Below are 18,768 nucleotides of genomic sequence, written 5' to 3' on the forward strand. Positions count from 1 at the left end.
TTCTAGTACAAGAAAGATGGATGATGTCATCTCAGTACTGGGAAGGGTGGCATGATTTATTTATTCAACAGGAAGATGTGGGGGAGGGGCAGGGAGAGACTGGCCAGAGCCATGCAGGAGGGATCCTCTGAGGAGGGGTACTGGATTTGTCCTGAGGTATCCAAAGGCATTTCTCACAAAGCTGAGAACTGAGAATAAATGAGGTGGTCCACAAAGAAGCAGTGCTCACCTCAGGTCCTTGGAGCTGCAAGGGCAGAAGGGCTGCTTGCTTACAGACTCCTTGAAGCCCCCGTGGAAGCCTTTAGAGGACAGATCAGTAATATTACATAACTAGGCATAGGAAGAACAAGGCTTCTCCGTGGGTGTTGAGCTGGGGTTAGGGCAAAGGTGAGGACAAACGGACTAGTTCAAACCATTCTGCTAAAGTCTAGGTATGACCCTCGGGTAGCTCGGATCTCTGTCATAGCAAAGCAACCAATGAGAAGGGGCCAGATACTGTGTCAAGCGCAGACTGTACTCAGAGGGGAAGTGAGTTAATTGAATTGGGTTATGAGGTCAAATTGAACTCACTTGTAAGTGAAGGACGGATCTGTAGGTCTCGCCTCTTCTCAAATGGGGCACAGTAGGAATGATCAAAGTGGGCGTGATATTCTCATGACAGCTATCGAGGCTTTGCGTTAGAGAAGGGGACACAGAATGAATCGGTTTGTTTCTGTTACCAGTTGAAACAGCCGCAGTGAAGCCACGCCCTGGCAGTGCTTGCTCTTAATGCCACCTTCAGCGGGGTTCCCCACTGGCCACCAGGGTTCCCCACTGGCCACCAGGTCATGTTTTGTTTTTGGGGGTGGGGAGGTTTGCCACTACTCCTGAGCTGCAGCAAACACCTAATACGCTACTGTTCCCCTTTTCTTTTTTTAATGGATTAATTTATTTGATTTTGTGCCATAAACTGCACTAAACGGCCTTTCTGTAAGCAAAAGGCAGCATTTTAGATAACAGAAAAGTTAAACAGAGTTAAAGCCAAAAAATGTAGACTAGGCCTTGCTACTTCTATGAACTATTGCCCGTAGCAGACCAGCTTTGCCAGTGCTGAGACAGTGAAGTGTGTGTGTGTCCCGCCAGTGTTTAAACATAGTCACACAACCAGTTACATAATCTAGACAAAACCAGTCTTTACTAGGTTTTGAGGTGGGATTCCCCATCCTTGGGTAAAGGGAGGCATTTTCATAAAGGTTTCTCAGAGTTTTACAATCTGTCAATTACTAAACCTGGACTTTGTTCTAATTGTTTAACTTACTTGGTTTAGTTCGCTCTTGATTGAGCGTCCTTTGGGTACCGGACACTGGCTTCTGGAGGATTTGTGCTGAGGGAGGTCAATGGGCAAAGTTGTCCCTGGTTATTGCAAATGAAGGACAGGCAAATGAGAAAGCAGAGGCAGGCACAGGACAGATTACGCAGAGAACTGGAAGCTGTGGGAGGAGGCAGGGCAGAGGTCTGGGGCTAGTAGAAAGCTGTTGGCTGCTGGAGTGTGAGGCAAGCCCACTGAGGTTGGAGTACAGAGTGAGGGAAGGCTCAACCTGAAGCATGCCCTTTAGAAGTGCCCAGCCCGGAATGTTTGTTTTGTTTGTTTTTTTAAATCAGAGTGAATCTGGGAAAGTGACCATTTTGGATTCTCTGCTGCACCCAGGACGGTAGAATGATCTCTACAGTGTCCATATCCTGGCTCTTCGAGACCGTGAATATGCTCTGTTAAATGCTTTCGGATTAGTAGTTAGGGAAATGATGCAGATGGGTTCAGGGATTGCAGAGACGGATCTTCATGATGGGGCAGATGGGGGCAAAAAAAGATTTGGAACTGCTGATGCTACAAATGGAGGGGCCATCAAGCAAGGAGGGTGGCAGCGTAGGAAACAGAAAGGGCAAGACAGGTGTGCTTCAGGCCACTTAGGCCTTGGCAACTTGTTACAGCCCTGTAGAAAACAGACTCCTAGGCAACTCAGTGTTCCTTGAGTGCACGTGGTAGCCTGACTCATGCCAAGGGCGGCAAGTGGGGTTAGGTAGAGCTGTGTGCCATCTCTAACAGTGTTCATCACACCTGAGGACAGCATTGGCTTTTCCCTGGAGGAAAACCCAAGTTTTGCCAGTATGCTTGCATTTAGTTCCTCTGAAGCTGTCTCGTAGGGCTGATAAAACAGGACACACCAAATGGGATAATGTTTGCTGGAGTGCAGCCCTGTGCCATTGGATATGCTTCTGCGAGTGCAGAGTCCTCGAATGTAATTTCAGACCACCAAATAGACAGTCACCAAAATGGACTTTGTAGCCCATTTAAAAATGAGAAATCTGGGGCTGGAGAGATGGCTCAGTGGTTAAGAGCACCGACTGCTCTTCCAGAGGTCATGAGTTCAATTCCCAGCAACCACATGGGGGCTCACAACCATCTGTAATGAGATCTGATGCCCTCCTCTGGTATGTCTGAAGACAGTGACAAGTGTACTTATATATAATAAATATATAATAAATAAATTTATAATAAATAAATCTTAAAAAAAAGAGAAATCTAGATTAAAAAAACATGACCATATGTATAAATGAAATGTGTATATATGTATATGGTGTGTATATGTATATGTGCAATACACACACACATATTGCAGTAATTATTAAAAAAAGGATGGCAACCTTTTATCCCACGCTAGTGACAGCACCCATAGGGCCACATGGCACTGCGGGGTATCTTTATCTCAGTGGCCCCACGATGCCCCCAGATCAGGGCGGTCTGCAAGACATTCCAGTGTGGCACCTGGCCATGCTGCTCCCTGGAGTTAGTTCCAGCACCAGAGGGCCATATGAAACTCACCATAATTTATCTCTGGTTAGTATCTCTCCCGGCGACTTTCTTCTATCCGTGAACTCTCTGGTTCAAGCTATCAGGACTCTAAAAGTCCAGCATGGGGCTGACCTATTGTGGCTCCCTGCCAAAGACTCTGCCCACACTCCCAACAACCACCCCCTGGTAGTTAAAGTATAAACGCCCAACTACCCAGTGAAAGCATGACTCAATAAGCTGTAATTTATCGATCAGGTTTATATGTTAAATTCTCAATCCACAATACACCCACACAATAAACTCACAGCCAATTGATATATAAACTGCCCACCTAGATAAGATAAATCTACCTATAGAAATCCATCCTTAAGAAATATACATAACTACCTAGGGCCATTGAAGATCACCCGGATCTGGGTCGTCCTTCTCTATCTAACTCCTTCTTAATTCCCTCTCCTTCCCCTTCTCTCCTGCCTTACAAAAGCTTTGTCCCCACCTTACCTTTTACTGTCCAATCATGAGCCTTGACCTAATTTGTGGCAGCCTTCACCTCCATATAGACATCAACCCACACACACACACACACACACACACACACACACACACACACACACACACACGGAAGCAGAAAGGGGACTATTTGGAGGGAGGAAAGGGACCCAGGAATAGGGATAGGAAATTATGGGGAGAAATATGACAAGGTAGGAAAGGGACCCAGGAATAGGAATAGGAAATTATGGGGGGAGATATGACAAGGTAAAGCGATGTGTACCTGACAATGTTAGCATGAAACCAGTTATAATATTAAAAATAACTTAAAAGCAATGTGAGCTGTGAGTCCAACAGCCGGTGCAGGGGTGCATGGCTTGGTGTGGGCAAGCTTTAGTGGCTCCATTATTTCTCCCTGGGTAAGGAAGGCCTTGGGAGGGAGGAGCAGCAGAGTAAATTAATTTTAGAGAGGTGAGTAAAGGCTACATTTCCCATTGATCTGACTAGGCTAGTGTACATACTGACAAGCCCAGGGGTTGGTGAAGAATGGGGCCATTTTGTTAGCCACTGGTTCTTCTCTCACTGGACTCCTGAAGAGCCCCAGCTGAGGAGAAGTGGGGTTACTTGTAGGGTTGGTGGAGCTTTAGTGGCTAGAGATTACCCATGAGGAAGCCTGGCCATAGGACTCCTGGGCAAAGCTAGCTCTCCAGGGCCTGTGCACCAAGGACAAATGCCACCACACAGGGTAGCATGTGTTTGGTGCTCACTATGGAGTAGATGCTGCATGGAGCACATTCAGCCAGCTTTATGTCTGAGGCTGGGTTAACTATCACTAGTCTTCAACCTAGGACTTTTCTAATGGGGGTGTTGAGCTTTCAGGCAACAGGTGAGAGCAAGGCCTGCCCTGGTGAAACCTAGGCTACAGCCAGTCATGGTAAGGCCTAAGAGCAGAACTCTTTTGTGGGATAGTGTGGGGATGCAAAGTGAACTCAATACAAGGTGGCCTATGTGGAAAGGTATAGTGCTTCCCCCACCCCTTCCTAACACACCTGCCCACAGTTGGGGAGGTCATAGAAACGTCTTGGAAAGATGTTTTCCCTTTGCCCCTGAATAGCTGCAGCCTGGTCAAAGGAAGAAGATCGTCTGCTCTCTAACTACCCTCCCTGACACCAGACATGATAACATAAGAGAGGACTGGGAATGAGGAGTCAGAATCTGTGAATGCCAAATGTCACCATCCTTCCCCGTTCTATGCAAAGTTTAGCTATGAGTGGTTAACAGAGAAAACCCCTATCATTTTACTAAGAGTGGCTGCAGGAGGAGAGTATTCTGTACATGTTCTACCAAGAGCCATCTCTTCAGTTTGTTTGTTGCCACAGGCATTAGTGACTGATGGCCAGCTAGGCTGCCCTTCCCATGATGGCTTGGTGGGTCCTGGAGGAAGTGTGACTGGTATCAGCAAAGCTTCACTGCACATCAAGACTGCCTCTAGCTCCTGGCCACTGTAGAGCAGGACTTTCTGGAAGCTTCTGGGCATGCAGCTTGGGTTTTGTTGTCTTGTTGCCCCCAGGACCATGGTTGAGCTTCGAGATCTGACCCTTGAGTCTCTGCACCCTGTGGGTAGTACCTCTAAGTCCTACTACACTTAATTTTATATATCAGTCTGACTGATGCCGGATGAACTTCTAGGTTCTCTCTGGTGATCTTCAACTTTATGAGAATCTGGGGTGGTAGCCATGATGTAATGGGAGCCGGCAGAAGTGTGGGTAGCCAATGGCTGATACTCACGGAATAGGAGATGGCCAAACAAGGGGTCTTAGAGAGGTAAGGAGGGCCAAAGAGCAAAACCTAAATGTTCTTGTGATGCACTTTATACTAGCAGCATTAAAGTGGGTGGAGGAAAGCAATGGAAAAAGTAAAAAAAGAAAGAAAGAAAAGAAAAGCCTCTAGAAGCACAAAGGGAGCCTCAGGAGAATGTGTAGATGGAACACAGAATTTTGAGGACATACCAAATGCACAAAATAGAGTTATGTAAAAAAGCACACTTAGAAGAGAATGAGTTTCCAGGGGTTTGCAGACATGACTGCAGAATTATAAGATGTCCGTAGAAGAACTGGAAATTAAGTTGGACGCTACCCAAACCACAGAGAAGAGAAGAACTTATGAGAAAAATGTTGATTACCCCAAGTATCCAACACCTAAGAAGCAGGGATTCCAGGAAGAGACTGGGAGAGGAGGCTGCCTCAAATGGTCTGTGTGTGATAGGAGGCATGTCCTGGGAGGGGTGAACATGTTCTTCAGAGTGTGAGCGAGGCTGTATAGAACTCACGTATTGATAAAGGCTTCTATACAGATCAAGGCATTCCAGGATGCCTGGGATAAAGTGGGGAGTAGAAGAACCACCCTCAAAGGAACGCAGGTCTGGATGTCAGCACTGCCGTCAGGGTTCTCAGGAGGTGAGTTGAATGCCTTGACTCCCCCTGAGGTGAGAGAAAATAAAGACAGTCTATATACTCAGGCTTGCCTTATCCGTCACCTACTGTTAGGTCAGTAAGAAAACCCAACTAAGAGGAAAGCATGGGCCCCCAGGTCAGAGCATATCACCCAGTGTAGCAGTGAAGGGAGGTCAAGCACAGCCTATAGAGCAGGCCTAGCTGCCTGACAGGTAAACAGGAGTCTAAGCCAGAGCCAGGTCTTGATCTAATACAAAGCATGGTTGGGAGTTTAAGAGTCAAGACAAAGTGCAATGAAACCAGAAATGAAAGGCCATAGAAACACTAGGGAAAACAAAGGTCACGGTCTGAACATGAATCCCACCACATGATAGAACTCGAGGGAAGCAAGTGTGTTTGACCTCAACATTTTGAGGAAACTGACATCTAATTCTGGTACCAGTCCTCGATACATTGATTGTTGGCTTAGACTTTCCCCCAAACCTTTATTTAGTGTTCTTAAACTCTTCAACCTTGCTTCTAAGTCACTGACCAGAGATGGGGGAGAAGAAAGAAGGTTAATAAGAAAAGGGGGTTGTGGACCTGTTTAGTAGTAGTTCTTTGGAATGGGCAATTCCACTCATTGTTGTCAAAATAACCAGCAGTCCAGTCCAATAGCAAACACCAAACATGAATCAGTAGAGGACACTCCATCCAGCAGAAACTGCAAGGCTCCTCTGAATTGGCTTTAGTCAATGGAAGGAGCCAGAATCAGCTGGAATATACCACAAGAAGTTCTTTGGTGCATTTCTCTCTACAAAGTGAAGACGAGTGAAGCAGCGAGACCTAAGTGGTGTGCTGCGTCCCAATGCAAGAGTGACCCCTCACTGTTTATGGGGTTCCATACATCATGCACCCTCTCCAGCTTCCACTCAAGCAAAACATCACACGCCTTCTCATGTGTCTGCTTCAGCAAAGCATCCTCTCACTGAATAATGCTTACATACCTGGGACTGTAAGAGAGAAAGAGAGGGGGGGAGAGAGGGGGAGCACAAATTGTGGTTAACAAAAGGCAACTTAGCTCTAAGTGTGTATGAAAGAATGGAAGATGGCACAGTAAGACTTGGGACAGTGAAGAGGAACATCTGGGAAGAAGGGTCAAAATGCGTGCAGCTTCATCTCACTCATTGAGGAATTGACATTTTTATCAAATGTTGAAAAGAAAATAGTTCAGGAATTTAAAAACGTAGCCTAGCCGATATGACCCAAAGCAACGAATGGCTTGTTGGCTTCCCCTTCTGATGATAGGGCCAACATTGGTTAATTAAGAAATATCACAATCTATAATTAAAGAGAAGTTAAGCCTAGAATAAGTAAGAGAGTTGCCTCGTTTCTGTAGCCTGGGGTGAGTCTAGAATCTGTTACTTCTACCCTAAGTTCTTTATTTTTTTTTTATTTCTTACCATTGTTATTTATTTATTTTTTTACTAAAAAATTAGATAAGAGTTTGAGGATGGCTTCAGATATCAGAGCGACAGTTTCCTGGGTAATGCCATGGTCCTGGTTTTTCAGGTCTTCATTCAAATGAGCCCAGAAGACCGTGTTTTAAATTAAGCAATAATAGCGCCCTTGTTCTAATGAAGCAATGGTTCACATTTGCCACGACAGAGTAGCTAGAGGCACACTCTTTAATCCTGAAGGAAATGAGTTACTGCCAAAGACAATGAAGCAAAGCTGCTATTGTCTTTAAGGTTTAGAGAGAGCAACTGTGCTGAGGACATTTGATTGAAATAGCTGTGCAAAAGTCGAGCGGCTATTGCGGCTATTGGGGCGATGTGCAAATATGAGAGGTGGTGTGGGTCACTCAGTGGATTTTAGGATCACCTGTTCAGACCATGGCAGTGAGTCCAGAGCCCTCAACCTGTAATCAGGGTTTCCTTTGAAGACCTCAATTTACACTCTGAGTGACTGCCGTGTTTTTTTGACATTGCTTTTCACTGTGACAGTGTTTATTTCTTGCTGCTAAAGATGCGGCGGTTTTGCAGGTCCTGAGTCATTTTTTATTTATTTATTTTTTTGTCTATATGTACAATGGGTACCATGTGTGCCTAGTGTCTGTGGAGGTTAGAAGAGGGCTTGGATCCCCTAGAACTGAAGTTATGGATGGTTGTGAGCCACCAGTCTGGGTGCTGGGGACCAAACATGGGGCCCACTGGAAGAGCAGCTCTGTTAACTACTGAGCCGTCTCCTCAGCCTCTCGTGTCTTATTATCTTGAATTTTTTCCCAAAATGTTGAACTCTTCAGGGAGTGATTCCAGCACAACTTTGCAACTCGGTGGACGGTGACCATGGTGGCTCAACTCTAATCCAGCTATGGGGGGGGGGGGGGGGGCTGAGGGAAGAAAGATGGTGAATTAGAGGAAATTCCTGCCTCAGAAATCCTACCCCCCAACCTCTCAATATGGGAAAAATAATAAAACTCAGTAGAAGGAGCTGTCTAGTGGCTCTGGGGCAAGCAGTTGAAAAGTAGCTTTTCCTAGTGCCAACCTCGAGACACTTGCTGGGCGTTTGTAGTCTCTCCTTTGGACCTGAGATGGGAACAGGTTTTTGGATGCAGTTCTGTTCATTTCCACTACTTCCGTCCCTACAAGGCCTGACTTACTTCCCACTCCCACCCCAGACTGTCTGTCCCAATGCAAAGCTGCTGCTGTAGTTCAGGCTTCTGCTTTAGAGCGCGGTGGTACACACCTTCATCCCAGGCAGAGGGGAGCGGGTCTCTGAGTTCAAGGCTGACACACTAGACAGAGAAACCCTGTCTCAGGGAGAGGGAGAGAAAGGGACACAGACAGAGATGTCTCAGAGAGAGAGAGAGAGAGAGAGAGAGAGAGAGAGAGAGAGAGAGAGAGAGAGAGAGAGAGTGTGTCAGTCAGTCACAGTCACACAGAGAGACAGAGACAGTCAGTTGTGAGAGTATGGCGGCGGCAGCAGAGAGACAGAGTGGCATGATACCTGCACCCCTGGTCCTTGGAGTTGATCTGGTGCCCACAAAGCAAGCAGTAATGCACACTGAGCACCTGGTTCCCTCACTAAACCCGTCTGGGCAGCCGGGCGCCCAGCCCTTCCTGTGAGGAACCAGGAGGAAGCTTCGGATTTATACAAAAGCCAGATTTTGGCACGAGTTTTGAGGGGTTGGTTGGAATGGGCTATTCTTCCGGTACCTACAGGCACCTGGCAGCTCAAAAGTCAACGTGTGTTTAGCATTTAACCTACACCGTGACCTAAAATGACTTAGATTAGAAGTAGACGGTTGCCCCCGGTGTCGATGTTTGCATACTGGCCTAGTTTTGCTCTTTTATTTGTTCTTCACAGACATAGCCTGAGCTAATGGACTGTGACCTTTTATGTTTAAGGCCCAAGCGGGATTAAGAGCCTTTTTGCTAATCTCTGAACCAGGGCGACTGAAAATGGTGCCCCCCACAGCTGCTGAGTGTTGGGGCGACTTTACTCATCTGTTTCTGGGACCTGTGTTGTATTGGATTAGCATGGTGTATCCTTGAAATGTAGAGCGGTGCAGAAGGCGCCCTCTGCTGGCAGGCGGCTCTCTTGTAGCGGCCCACTCCTGCAGCCGCCCCGGGATTCGCTAGTGCGGATCCCCTCCCTCCCTCCCTCCCTCCCTCCCTCCCTCCCTCCCTCCCTCCCAGGATGTATCCGAAATGGGGATAGAACGCTGTGTGACTTGTGCGGGCAAAGCCCCGGGTAGGCACCCTTTCAACTGGCATTGTCCTCCATAGATGAGTGTCTCTTATTTTGTGGTTTCTCTCTAGATTTTTTTTTTTCCCTGACAGCCCTGCTCCTTCCTTTATTCTACGAAGTCCACTTCCTTCTCTGTCCAACGCGTGTCCCACTCCAGGGATGGAGGAGAAAAGGGTTAGAGAAAGCCCTGTGCTCTGAAGACCTACGGCTGTGCACGGAGTAACCTCCATAGTCTGTTCTTTTTTTTTTTTTTTTTTTTTTTTTTTTGAATTTTTATCTTATTTGTTTCGATTCAGGGTTCTCCCCATTTGGCTCTGCTAGCCTGATACTTGGTGTGTATATCAGGGTGGCATTGACCGTCAGTGATCCTTCTTCCGCTTCTCCTCAGTGCTGGGATAACATACATGTCCCACCATACCTGTCTAAGTAGTTCTTATTGTGTTGGGTAGAGAACAGTGGCCAGAGATTCAAGTCTGTGTGTGTTCAGTGCAGGACCAGTGTTTGGAATTTTGTTGATCCTTGGTTGGCTGAGTTATTAGCTCATTTTATCTTTTTTTTTTCTTTCTTTTTTTCGGAGCTGGGGACCGAACCCAGGGCCTTGCGCTTCCTAAGCAAGCGCTCTACCACTGAGCTAAATCCCCAACCCCGTACGTAGTCTGTTCTTTAAACGTGTGTGTGTGTGTGTGTGTGTGTGTGTGTGTGTGTGTGCGCTCGCGCCATGCCTCATGTGTGTTGGTGCCCATGGAAACTAGATAAGGGCTTTGATCCCCCGGGAGCTGGAGTTAATAGCCATTAGACTTGGTGCTAGACTCTGAACTTTGCTCTTCTGGGGAAGAACAGGCAGTGCACTAACCACTGAGTCATCCCTCCAGCCTCTGCACAGCTGTTCATGTTGCAGGAAACCTTGGAGTGCCTATCCCATGCAGGGACTCAGAAAGGCTCAAGGGATGGCTGCATCCTGAGGCTCTGTGGGCCTCCTCTCCTACCTCTCCCCTGAGCCAGTCTTCTCACCAGGCTGTCCACCTCCAACCCCACTTACCACCTCACCAGACCCCACTCACCCACATCTGCTATCTCAGTGCTTCTCAACCTCTCGGTCGTGACCCCTTCAGGGGTCAAACAACCCTTTCACCTGGTTCAAAAGTCAGATATTTACATTGTGGCTCCTAACAGTGGCACAATTACGGTTATGAAGTAGCAGCAAAGATGTTATGGTTGAGGGGTCACCATAACATGAGGAACCTTACCGAAGGGTCAGGGCATTAGGAAGGTTGAAACCCACTGCCGAGCTCCTGCCCGGGAAGCAAAGCCAGTCTTGCCTGTTCTGTGCTGCCTTTCCTATGTTGGCTCTGCTGTCATTTTCTGGTGACCCTCTCCACAAAGCACTTGCTCAGTGATAACTCTCCCTCCAAGTCCTTTTATGAGCTACTTAGGGATCGGGTAAAAACTCCAGGAGTTTTAAGAGGTGGAAGCTACCTGGGAGGCCATCCCTTATGCTTCCTGTGGGCAATGTTTGTTGAAGGAGTAAGCGGCTGGAGGAGGAGCCTGGTAAACAGGAAGCAGCCTGCCACTCTTAGCAGCCCCCTTGGGTGTGTGTAAGAGGAAGTGGTTAGAGAGGAGGGAGGGAAAGCTGTCTAGGCTGTCTGAACTGCCCTTTGAACGGCCTCTTGGCAGTTGGTTACCTTTACTGGCTCCAGTTGGGCCTGCTGGGAGTCAGTCTAAATCTGTCAGTAGGCCAGCAGTTCTCATGTCAGTGTGCCATTGTTATAGGTTGGCTCCTCTGCTAAACGTTTTAAGTGCTGAGTTTTGTTTCTTGGGGAGCCTTCATTATGCAGGGACAGAGACACACTGTTGTAGGTAATCTTTGTACTGACTGGCACCTAGCTGTGAGGTCCCAAGGCTTCATAATTAACCTCTGTCAAGGCCTCTGTTTCCTCAAATCAGAGGGTGCAGGCTCTTTAGCTTCTGTTTACCTAGGGTTCAGCTCATTGCTTGGTTCTCCAGCACCCAGCACAGGGTCCATATCACATCGCCAAGCATCTAAACCCCTTCAATGCATATTCTAGGCCAGCTCAACTCTCAGGTATTATGAGCTCCTGCAGGGACAGGACTTGGATACCTGGCCTATGCAGACCCCTGCAGCCTGGCTTCCCTATACCCCCATTGATTGAGAAATTTGCGGGGATGGGGGGATTGCTTCCATAAGTCTCCACTTCAGTTCTTGTTGTCCTGGTGTGTGCGGGTTCATTGTTTCCAGGGTAGACACGGAGAGAGATGTGGGCAGTGCCAACTGCCCCAGGCGGGGTGGGGGGTGGGGGTGGGGCCGTTCCTCTGGGAGGAAGAGCAGCCACTGTCTCCTTGGAAGCCACCATTGTGCTCCTGTTTCTTCTGAGCAGATGTGTTTCCCTTCCCTCTTGTTGCACCTGCAGCAGCACATCCGTAAGGGTATTGACTTTTTTTTTTTTTAACGGGATCCATTCCAGCAAGGAAAAGGTGGGGGGATGTTAGATAATTTTTTTTTTCCTTTGTTGTTGTTGTTGTTGTTCCGTTTGCACCTGACTCTGCAGGCTTCCTGCGGCCCAGTGTGGCCCAGTGTGCCTCGCTCTCCCTTCAGAGGGTTTATTGTTTGTTCTCAGCTGTTTTTCCATTTCCAGAAGCAAGGTATCAAAGCTCTGGCCTCCACTTCTCTGTGTGGTCTGCTGTGTGTTCTTTCTCTCTGTCTCTATTGTTTGTTTCTTAGTCAAGCTGACCCTAGAGGTTGTAAACCATGTGACAAGTCAGCCCCTCTGCTGGTGAAAGCAGAACTCTGAGGATCATGAGTTAGGCTTAGGAGCGGCTCCATAGGGAAAGTCTGGGGTGGAGTCTCACATCTTTTGTGGGAGACTGGTTGATAGGGAGGAGCTTGTGTCAGGAACCAGTGAGACAGAACTTTAAATGAATGCAGCTTCCCCTTGTCAGATGCTCAATAGAACTGAAGAAGAAGAAGAAAAAGGGAAGAGATGAATTGTGTCATAGGCAGGAGTGGGATTCTAAAACTAGATACACTGTTGCAAAGTGTCCCCTGGAGGATACCTGTCTTAGTGAGGGTTTCTATTCCTGCACAAACATCACGACCACCAAGCAAGCTGGGGAGGAAAGGGTTTATTCAGCTTACACTTCCACGTCGCCAAAGAAAGAAAGGACTGGAACTCAAGCAGGTCAGGAAGCAGGAGCTGATGCAGAGGCCATGGAGTGATGTTAACATGCTGGCTTGCTTCCCCTGGCTTGCTCAGCTTGCTTTCTTATAGAACCCAAGACCACCAGCCCAGGGACAGCACCACCCACAATGGACGAGGCCCTCTCCATCTTCCACCGGCCCCTTCATCACTAATTGAGAAAATGCCTTACAGCTGGATCTCATGGAGGCATTTCCTCAAGGGAGGCTCCTTTCTCTGTGTTAGCTCCAGCTTGTGTCAAGTTGACACACAAACCCAGCCAGTACAATACCTAAGTGGGGTCCAGCTTTGGAAACGGGTGTGTGCCTACCAGACAGGACATGAGGGTTGCTTCCCTCCCAAAGTTGGGAGAGCGAATTGTTCTGTTGAGTCTCGTGTTCCATGCTTGTTCTAGGAAGTGTGTCTTCAGATACCATAATTGCACCCAGCTCCTCTGGGAGGGACCGGCCCACTCCCCCTCTGTTTGGTACCGGGTGTCAATTTGCCATAGCTGTGAGGCCTGTGGGGCCTTTGTTCTCTTCCACCCCTCAGCAGCTTGAAGGATTGCTGGGCTGCATGGCAGAGAAGGGTGCCCAAAGCTCTGGGTTCTGGCTAGACTTTTAAAGTATGTAACATTCAAGTCTCTAAATTCTTACTCTTTTGTCACCAGGTTGCTTGTGGGGGCACCTCGGGCAGAAGCACTTCCCCTGCAGAAGGCGAACAGAACAGGGGGCCTGTACAGCTGTGACATCACCTCCCGGGGACCTTGCACACGAATTGTATTTGATAATGATGGTGCGTTCTGCCCTCACTGTTCATTTGGCCAGCCTGTCTGTGCCACGCTTCAGGTGCTACCAGACAGGACAGGAGACCCAAGCACTTATTCCTGCAGAGACGGCCACTTTTAATTCAGGCTGGACTGTTTATTTGTCCTGAAAATACTTGCTGCTTCTGTTTAATCCCAGTTAAACTAAAATGATGTGTTTATGTTGCCACCTAGTGGTCTGTTGATACTGTTGCAAAATTGAATTCACAGCTGTGAAGAAGCAGTTCGAGGGTTGGGGGGAGTCACATCACTTGCTTGTTAAAGTATTTGGGGGGAAGCCAGGTGGTGGTGGCGCACACCTTTAATCCCAGGATGCAGGAGGCAGAGGCAGGTGGATTTCTGTACGTTTGAAGCTAGCCTGGTCAACAGAGAAGGTCCAGGGTAGCCAGAACTCTGTTATACAGGGAATCGGTCTCAAAAACAAACAAACAAACAATTAGGGAGAAAGACTATTTTGTTTACTTTTCTTTGTTATTTATTTTATTCGTATATTTATTTTGTCTGTTTTTGTGATATCAGGACTACCCAGTGTCTTGTGTATCCCTATTCGAGTACCCTAGCATCAGTTTTCATCTCTGGCCCTGAAAAACTTTGAGAATGGGTCAGAATGGATCAAATCTCCCCTATAGGCTATGGTACATGAATTGATGAGCTAGGGTGCAGCCAAAATAATTTTCAAAAATCTTCAGGAGGGACATTGGTGACTTGACTGCGTGTATGTCTATATGAGGGTGTCAGATCCCTTGGAACAGGAGTTACAAACAGTTATGAACCGCCATGTGGGTGCTGGGAATTGAACCCAGGTCTTCTGGAAGAGCAGCCGGTGCTCTTTACCACTGAGCCATCTCTCTAGCTTCCAAAAGGGTCTTCTAAGCTCCAGACCCTTACCCTTACCTAACCTGCCACCTCTGAAAGGCAAGCTTATTTCCCTTTCATTTTAATATCCCATTTTACGAAGCCTCTGGATGGCTGGAAGTGGAGTCCAAATGTGCCGCCAGCTACTTCACCTGGTTTCCGGTAAGCTGGGCAGAGCCATTAGTGTTCTGAGAAGCTTGAAGGAAACCAAACTTGATTATTGGCCTAAGCAGACAGGCAGACTTGTGTTCACATTGTTGTCTGTATCCTTTAGGGATAACATGTTGTTACTGATTAGGAAATGCTACACGGTAACTGCAGAAAACTTACAAATACACAGATACATGCAAAGAGAACAAAGGCAAAACTAATCTTAGTATCTAGATAGCACCTTAACTTTTATTCTCATTAAGGAAGGCACAAATATGGGCTATGTGGTCGATTTAAGTTGATAATGAAATGATCAATGCTGATGTTTCTGTGCCTTCTCTCTCTCTCCAGTTAAGAAGACAATAATTGAGTCTGTTCTATAAAACATTGAGGAATGAACAGAGAAATACCCACTCTGTTGGTTTAGACACTGTATGTTACAATGCTGTATCAGAGGCATCTGCCTCTCAGTCACACAAGTTTCAAACGTCTCAGGTATAGAGTTTTTATAAAAGATTCAGGCGACTGTGTCTCTGTGTCCTTGACAGAGAAATCAGTGTTCTGGATTAACCGAGTTTCCTGTTCTTAGGTTTTTGTTACCCTGTGTGTCTGTGTAGGCTTTCGGTCACTTGGGCACACTAACTGTCTGCTTGTGTTACCCATGTTCTTCCACAGCTGATCCTATGTCAGAAAGCAAGGAAGACCAGTGGATGGGAGTCACTGTCCAGAGTCAAGGTCCAGGGGGCAAAGTGGTGGTAAGTGTGGAAAAGCGCTCCGTCCTCCGTGTTAGCTGGTTATGGGCTCACTGCAGTGGACACCAAACTCCTGCCTCCGTTTACCTTTTAGCAAGAAACACCCTGCTCTAACACTGGGCCTGGTGCCTAGAATGAGCCAAAGTTTCGAGTCTCCCATGATGCCTGGTAGACTATGAAATGGCTGTGCAATCTGTGTGTCTTTAAAATATCCAGATCCAAAGAACTTACTTAACATTTTTTGAACATCCCGAAAACTGACTGCTCTTCAGACACAAACAAAGAAAAAAAGCAAAGCCAAAAGCCACCATTTCTGCCCTAGGAACCCTTCGAGGTTTTAGAGACAAAAGTTCTGTGCTGTGCGGGAATGATCGTGGATAAAAACATCGCTTTTACTCTCACCCCTAACCTCTTCGGGTGGAAGGCAGCTCGTTGGGTAGACTGGTCTAGAAGCACGTGAGGCTGGAATAGGGTGAACCCTGTGTCCTTCACAGTCCAGTTGCTCTAATAAAGTTTGTACAGAAGCAATGAGAATCTGAGTGAACACTGAGTACACCTCAGGGGCCCGGGACAGAATATAGACTGGGCTTCCTGTAACTAACCCAGACTGGCTTCCATGGAGGGTAATGGTGGAGACCCTGTAGAAACAGAGAATATTCTGTCCTTCTGGACCAGGTAATTCTGCCTTTTAGTAATAGGGAACGGTCTGAGAGCAGAGAATACAAACTGGGACTCAACTGCCAGGAAGGAGATGGTACCAGGAGAAAGAGAACACCTTTGCTTTCGCTGTGTTTGCTTTATCTCCTAAGAAAATACCGTCCATGCTTCTGTGAGAACGTAGTTATTTACAGCCACTCAAAGCCAATTCAATTAAGATGGTGTTGCCCGTGTTTCTGTGGCAGGTGAATTTACAGACGAATTGCCTGTGGGTATGAACTGATGTTTTAATACTTGGAATGGGGCTCTGTTCTCTAAGAGTAAGGCAGAAGCCCTGGGTCTTGTCTTGTTGATGGCCTCTTGGGGTGGGGGGTGATTGGTGTGCTCTGGGATCCTCTCCCAGGATGAGGACACATTTAATCATCTTATTTAGAACCATCCTTTTTATTATTGCTCAGCGATCCGGTTCTGTCAAGTTTTTAAAAAAGATTTATTTATCTGTGTTATGTATGAGTACACTGTCTTTGTCTTCAGAAGAGGCCATCAGATCCCATTCCAGATGGCTGTGAGCCACCGTGTGGTGGCTGGGGATTGAACTCAGGACCTCTGGAAGAGCAGTTTAGATGGTGCTCTAAACCGCTGCGCCATCTCTCCAGCCCCCCAGTTCTGTCAAGTTTTAAATAACAGGCTTTACCATTTGTGCTTTTTGGCAGACGTGTGCGCATCGATACGAGAAACGGCAGCACGTTAACACGAAGCAGGAGTCCCGGGACATCTTCGGAAGGTGTTACGTCCTGAGTCAGAATCTCAGAATTGAAGATGATATGGATGGAGGAGACTGGAGTTTCTGTGATGGCCGATTGAGGGGCCATGAAAAATTTGGCTCTTGTCAGCAAGGAGTAGCGGCTACTTTCACTAAAGACTTTCATTACATTGTTTTTGGAGCCCCAGGGACTTACAACTGGAAAGGTATGGCCTCTGTATTTACAGAAACACGGCAGCAGTGAAGTTTCTATAATATGCCCCATCCTTTAGTTCATTTTAAATGGGCTGTAAGGTGTTTATGGAGGCGGGTAGAATATTAAAACAAAATCTCTACTGTGGATTTTAACAGGAACACAAATGTTTTAGGGTTGGGGGTTTTTCTTCTGTCTGTGAAAGTTGTTAATCTTTTTCTGAAAGAATGTTAATTGGGTTTGGTTTTTGTTGTTGGTTTTTTTCTTTTTTTGTTTTGTTTTGCTGTTTTATGTTTGTTACTTGAAAGGTGAAACTGTTCACTCTGAACTCCGAGTTGAAGTAGATGGTATACACAAAGACCTGTGCTAACGTGGATGTTTTATTGTATATTATCTTAGAAGGTCATGGTCTGCTAAAAGAAAAGCACAGGAAGCTAAAAGAGCAGGTGACTGGCAGATGGGGGATTTTGAGGCAAAAATTGGAGGCAATTTGAGGCAATGCTGGTTGGAGGTATTATATTATGGTAAGAAAAGGAGACACTGGAAGGGGCAGGAATTACCCATGGTTCTGATCACATTGAGTCTGGTGGATTCCTTTAATAAACATCAGTTTCTCTGGAAAACTTAGGACTAGGACAAACTGCCGTATAATAAGGCAGCCTAGCCGCAATCCACAATGATGAGAACTACATCTGGTTTGGGAATAAAACATTTCGAGAAATAAAAATAAATCATAATATTTCCATAAGCCAGGAAAAGTTTACTATGTGGAAGGTTGAGGCCTGAAAATCAAAAATCCAAGGCTTGCCCTGGCACTTTCTGAAGATCCTCAGAATAAAGCGTGTGTGCAGGAGTTGGGTAGGAGCTGGGAGATGGCCCAGTGCTTAAGAGCACATACCAGCCTTGCAGAGAACCCAGGCTTAGTTAGTTCCCAGCACCTGCATCGGGCAGCTCACAACTGCCTGTAACTACACACACACACACACACACACACACACACACTCTCCTAGTCCCAACCGTTATTAAAAGTGGTCCTTGAGCCTCGTGTATGCCATTCTTTATAACACTGGGGAGTCATTCCCTTTGTGATAGAATCTTTCATAGACCCAAACCCATCGAGCTGTTTGACCTCACTGAAAGAACACTTCGTATCCAGAAATACATTTGTATCCAGAAATAGTCTTATTTTGTCAGGAGCAGATGACCATTATATTGTAAAACAGGACAATAAAAACACCAGTTAGGTCCATTTTAATTCATGGAAAATATATCTTCTGACTTACCAACTCTGACTTAAGATGTTAATTTATTTATTTTATTTTTTTTAAAAGGTCGTATTGTGATTTGGGCTTAATAGAATGAAGTATTTTTAAGGATTGTAGAATCTCCTAAAGATGAAATTTTTGTTAAAGCAGTTTGAAGAGATGGATATCTTTTTTTTTTTCTTCTTCTTTTTTTTTTTTTTTTTTTCTTTTTTTTCGGAGCTGGGGACTGAACTCAGGGCCTTGCGCTTGCTAGGCAAGCGCTCTACCACTGAGCTAAATCCCCAACCCCAAGATGGATATCTTAATTTCACTTCACACTACAGAAAAGGAGACTTTGATAGACAATTATAGGAAACAAAATAATTTATTCCAAGTTCAAGTCAGCCATTAGTTTCCCACGTGATTACAAACATTCCATTTTTCATCTAGCTTCTTGGTGTTATAAAGATAGTTTATTAGAATGCATGGGTGATTTTTTAAGATTCTTAGAACAATTTTTTTTCACATAAAGACATGGTCGCTGGGTGGTAATCCCAACATGTACCAGCGTTAAATCTAATTTTTGCTACTTAAGTGATCTTACCTCTTGACTTACATTTCTTTGAAAAT

The 18,768-nt window shown here is 46.2% G+C and overlaps 1 protein-coding gene across 4 annotated transcripts in view; it reads left to right on the forward strand.

Annotated features, from left to right (window-relative positions):
* Itga6 (integrin subunit alpha 6) overlaps nt 1-18,768 on the forward strand; it is a 71,641-nt gene that overhangs the window by 19,405 nt on the left and 33,468 nt on the right. For all 4 annotated transcript variants that reach the window (XM_087646487.1, XM_087646495.1, XM_087646490.1 and 1 more), the window contains 3 exon segments: nt 13,369-13,493; nt 15,205-15,284; nt 16,652-16,907. In XM_087646487.1, the coding sequence (XP_087502613.1) occupies nt 13,369-13,493; nt 15,205-15,284; nt 16,652-16,907 (461 nt within the window).

Source organism: Rattus norvegicus, chromosome 3 (assembly GCF_021556685.1).
Source record: "Rattus norvegicus strain SHRSP/BbbUtx chromosome 3, alternate assembly SHRSP_T2T, whole genome shotgun sequence".
NCBI lineage: Eukaryota > Metazoa > Chordata > Mammalia > Rodentia > Muridae > Rattus > Rattus norvegicus.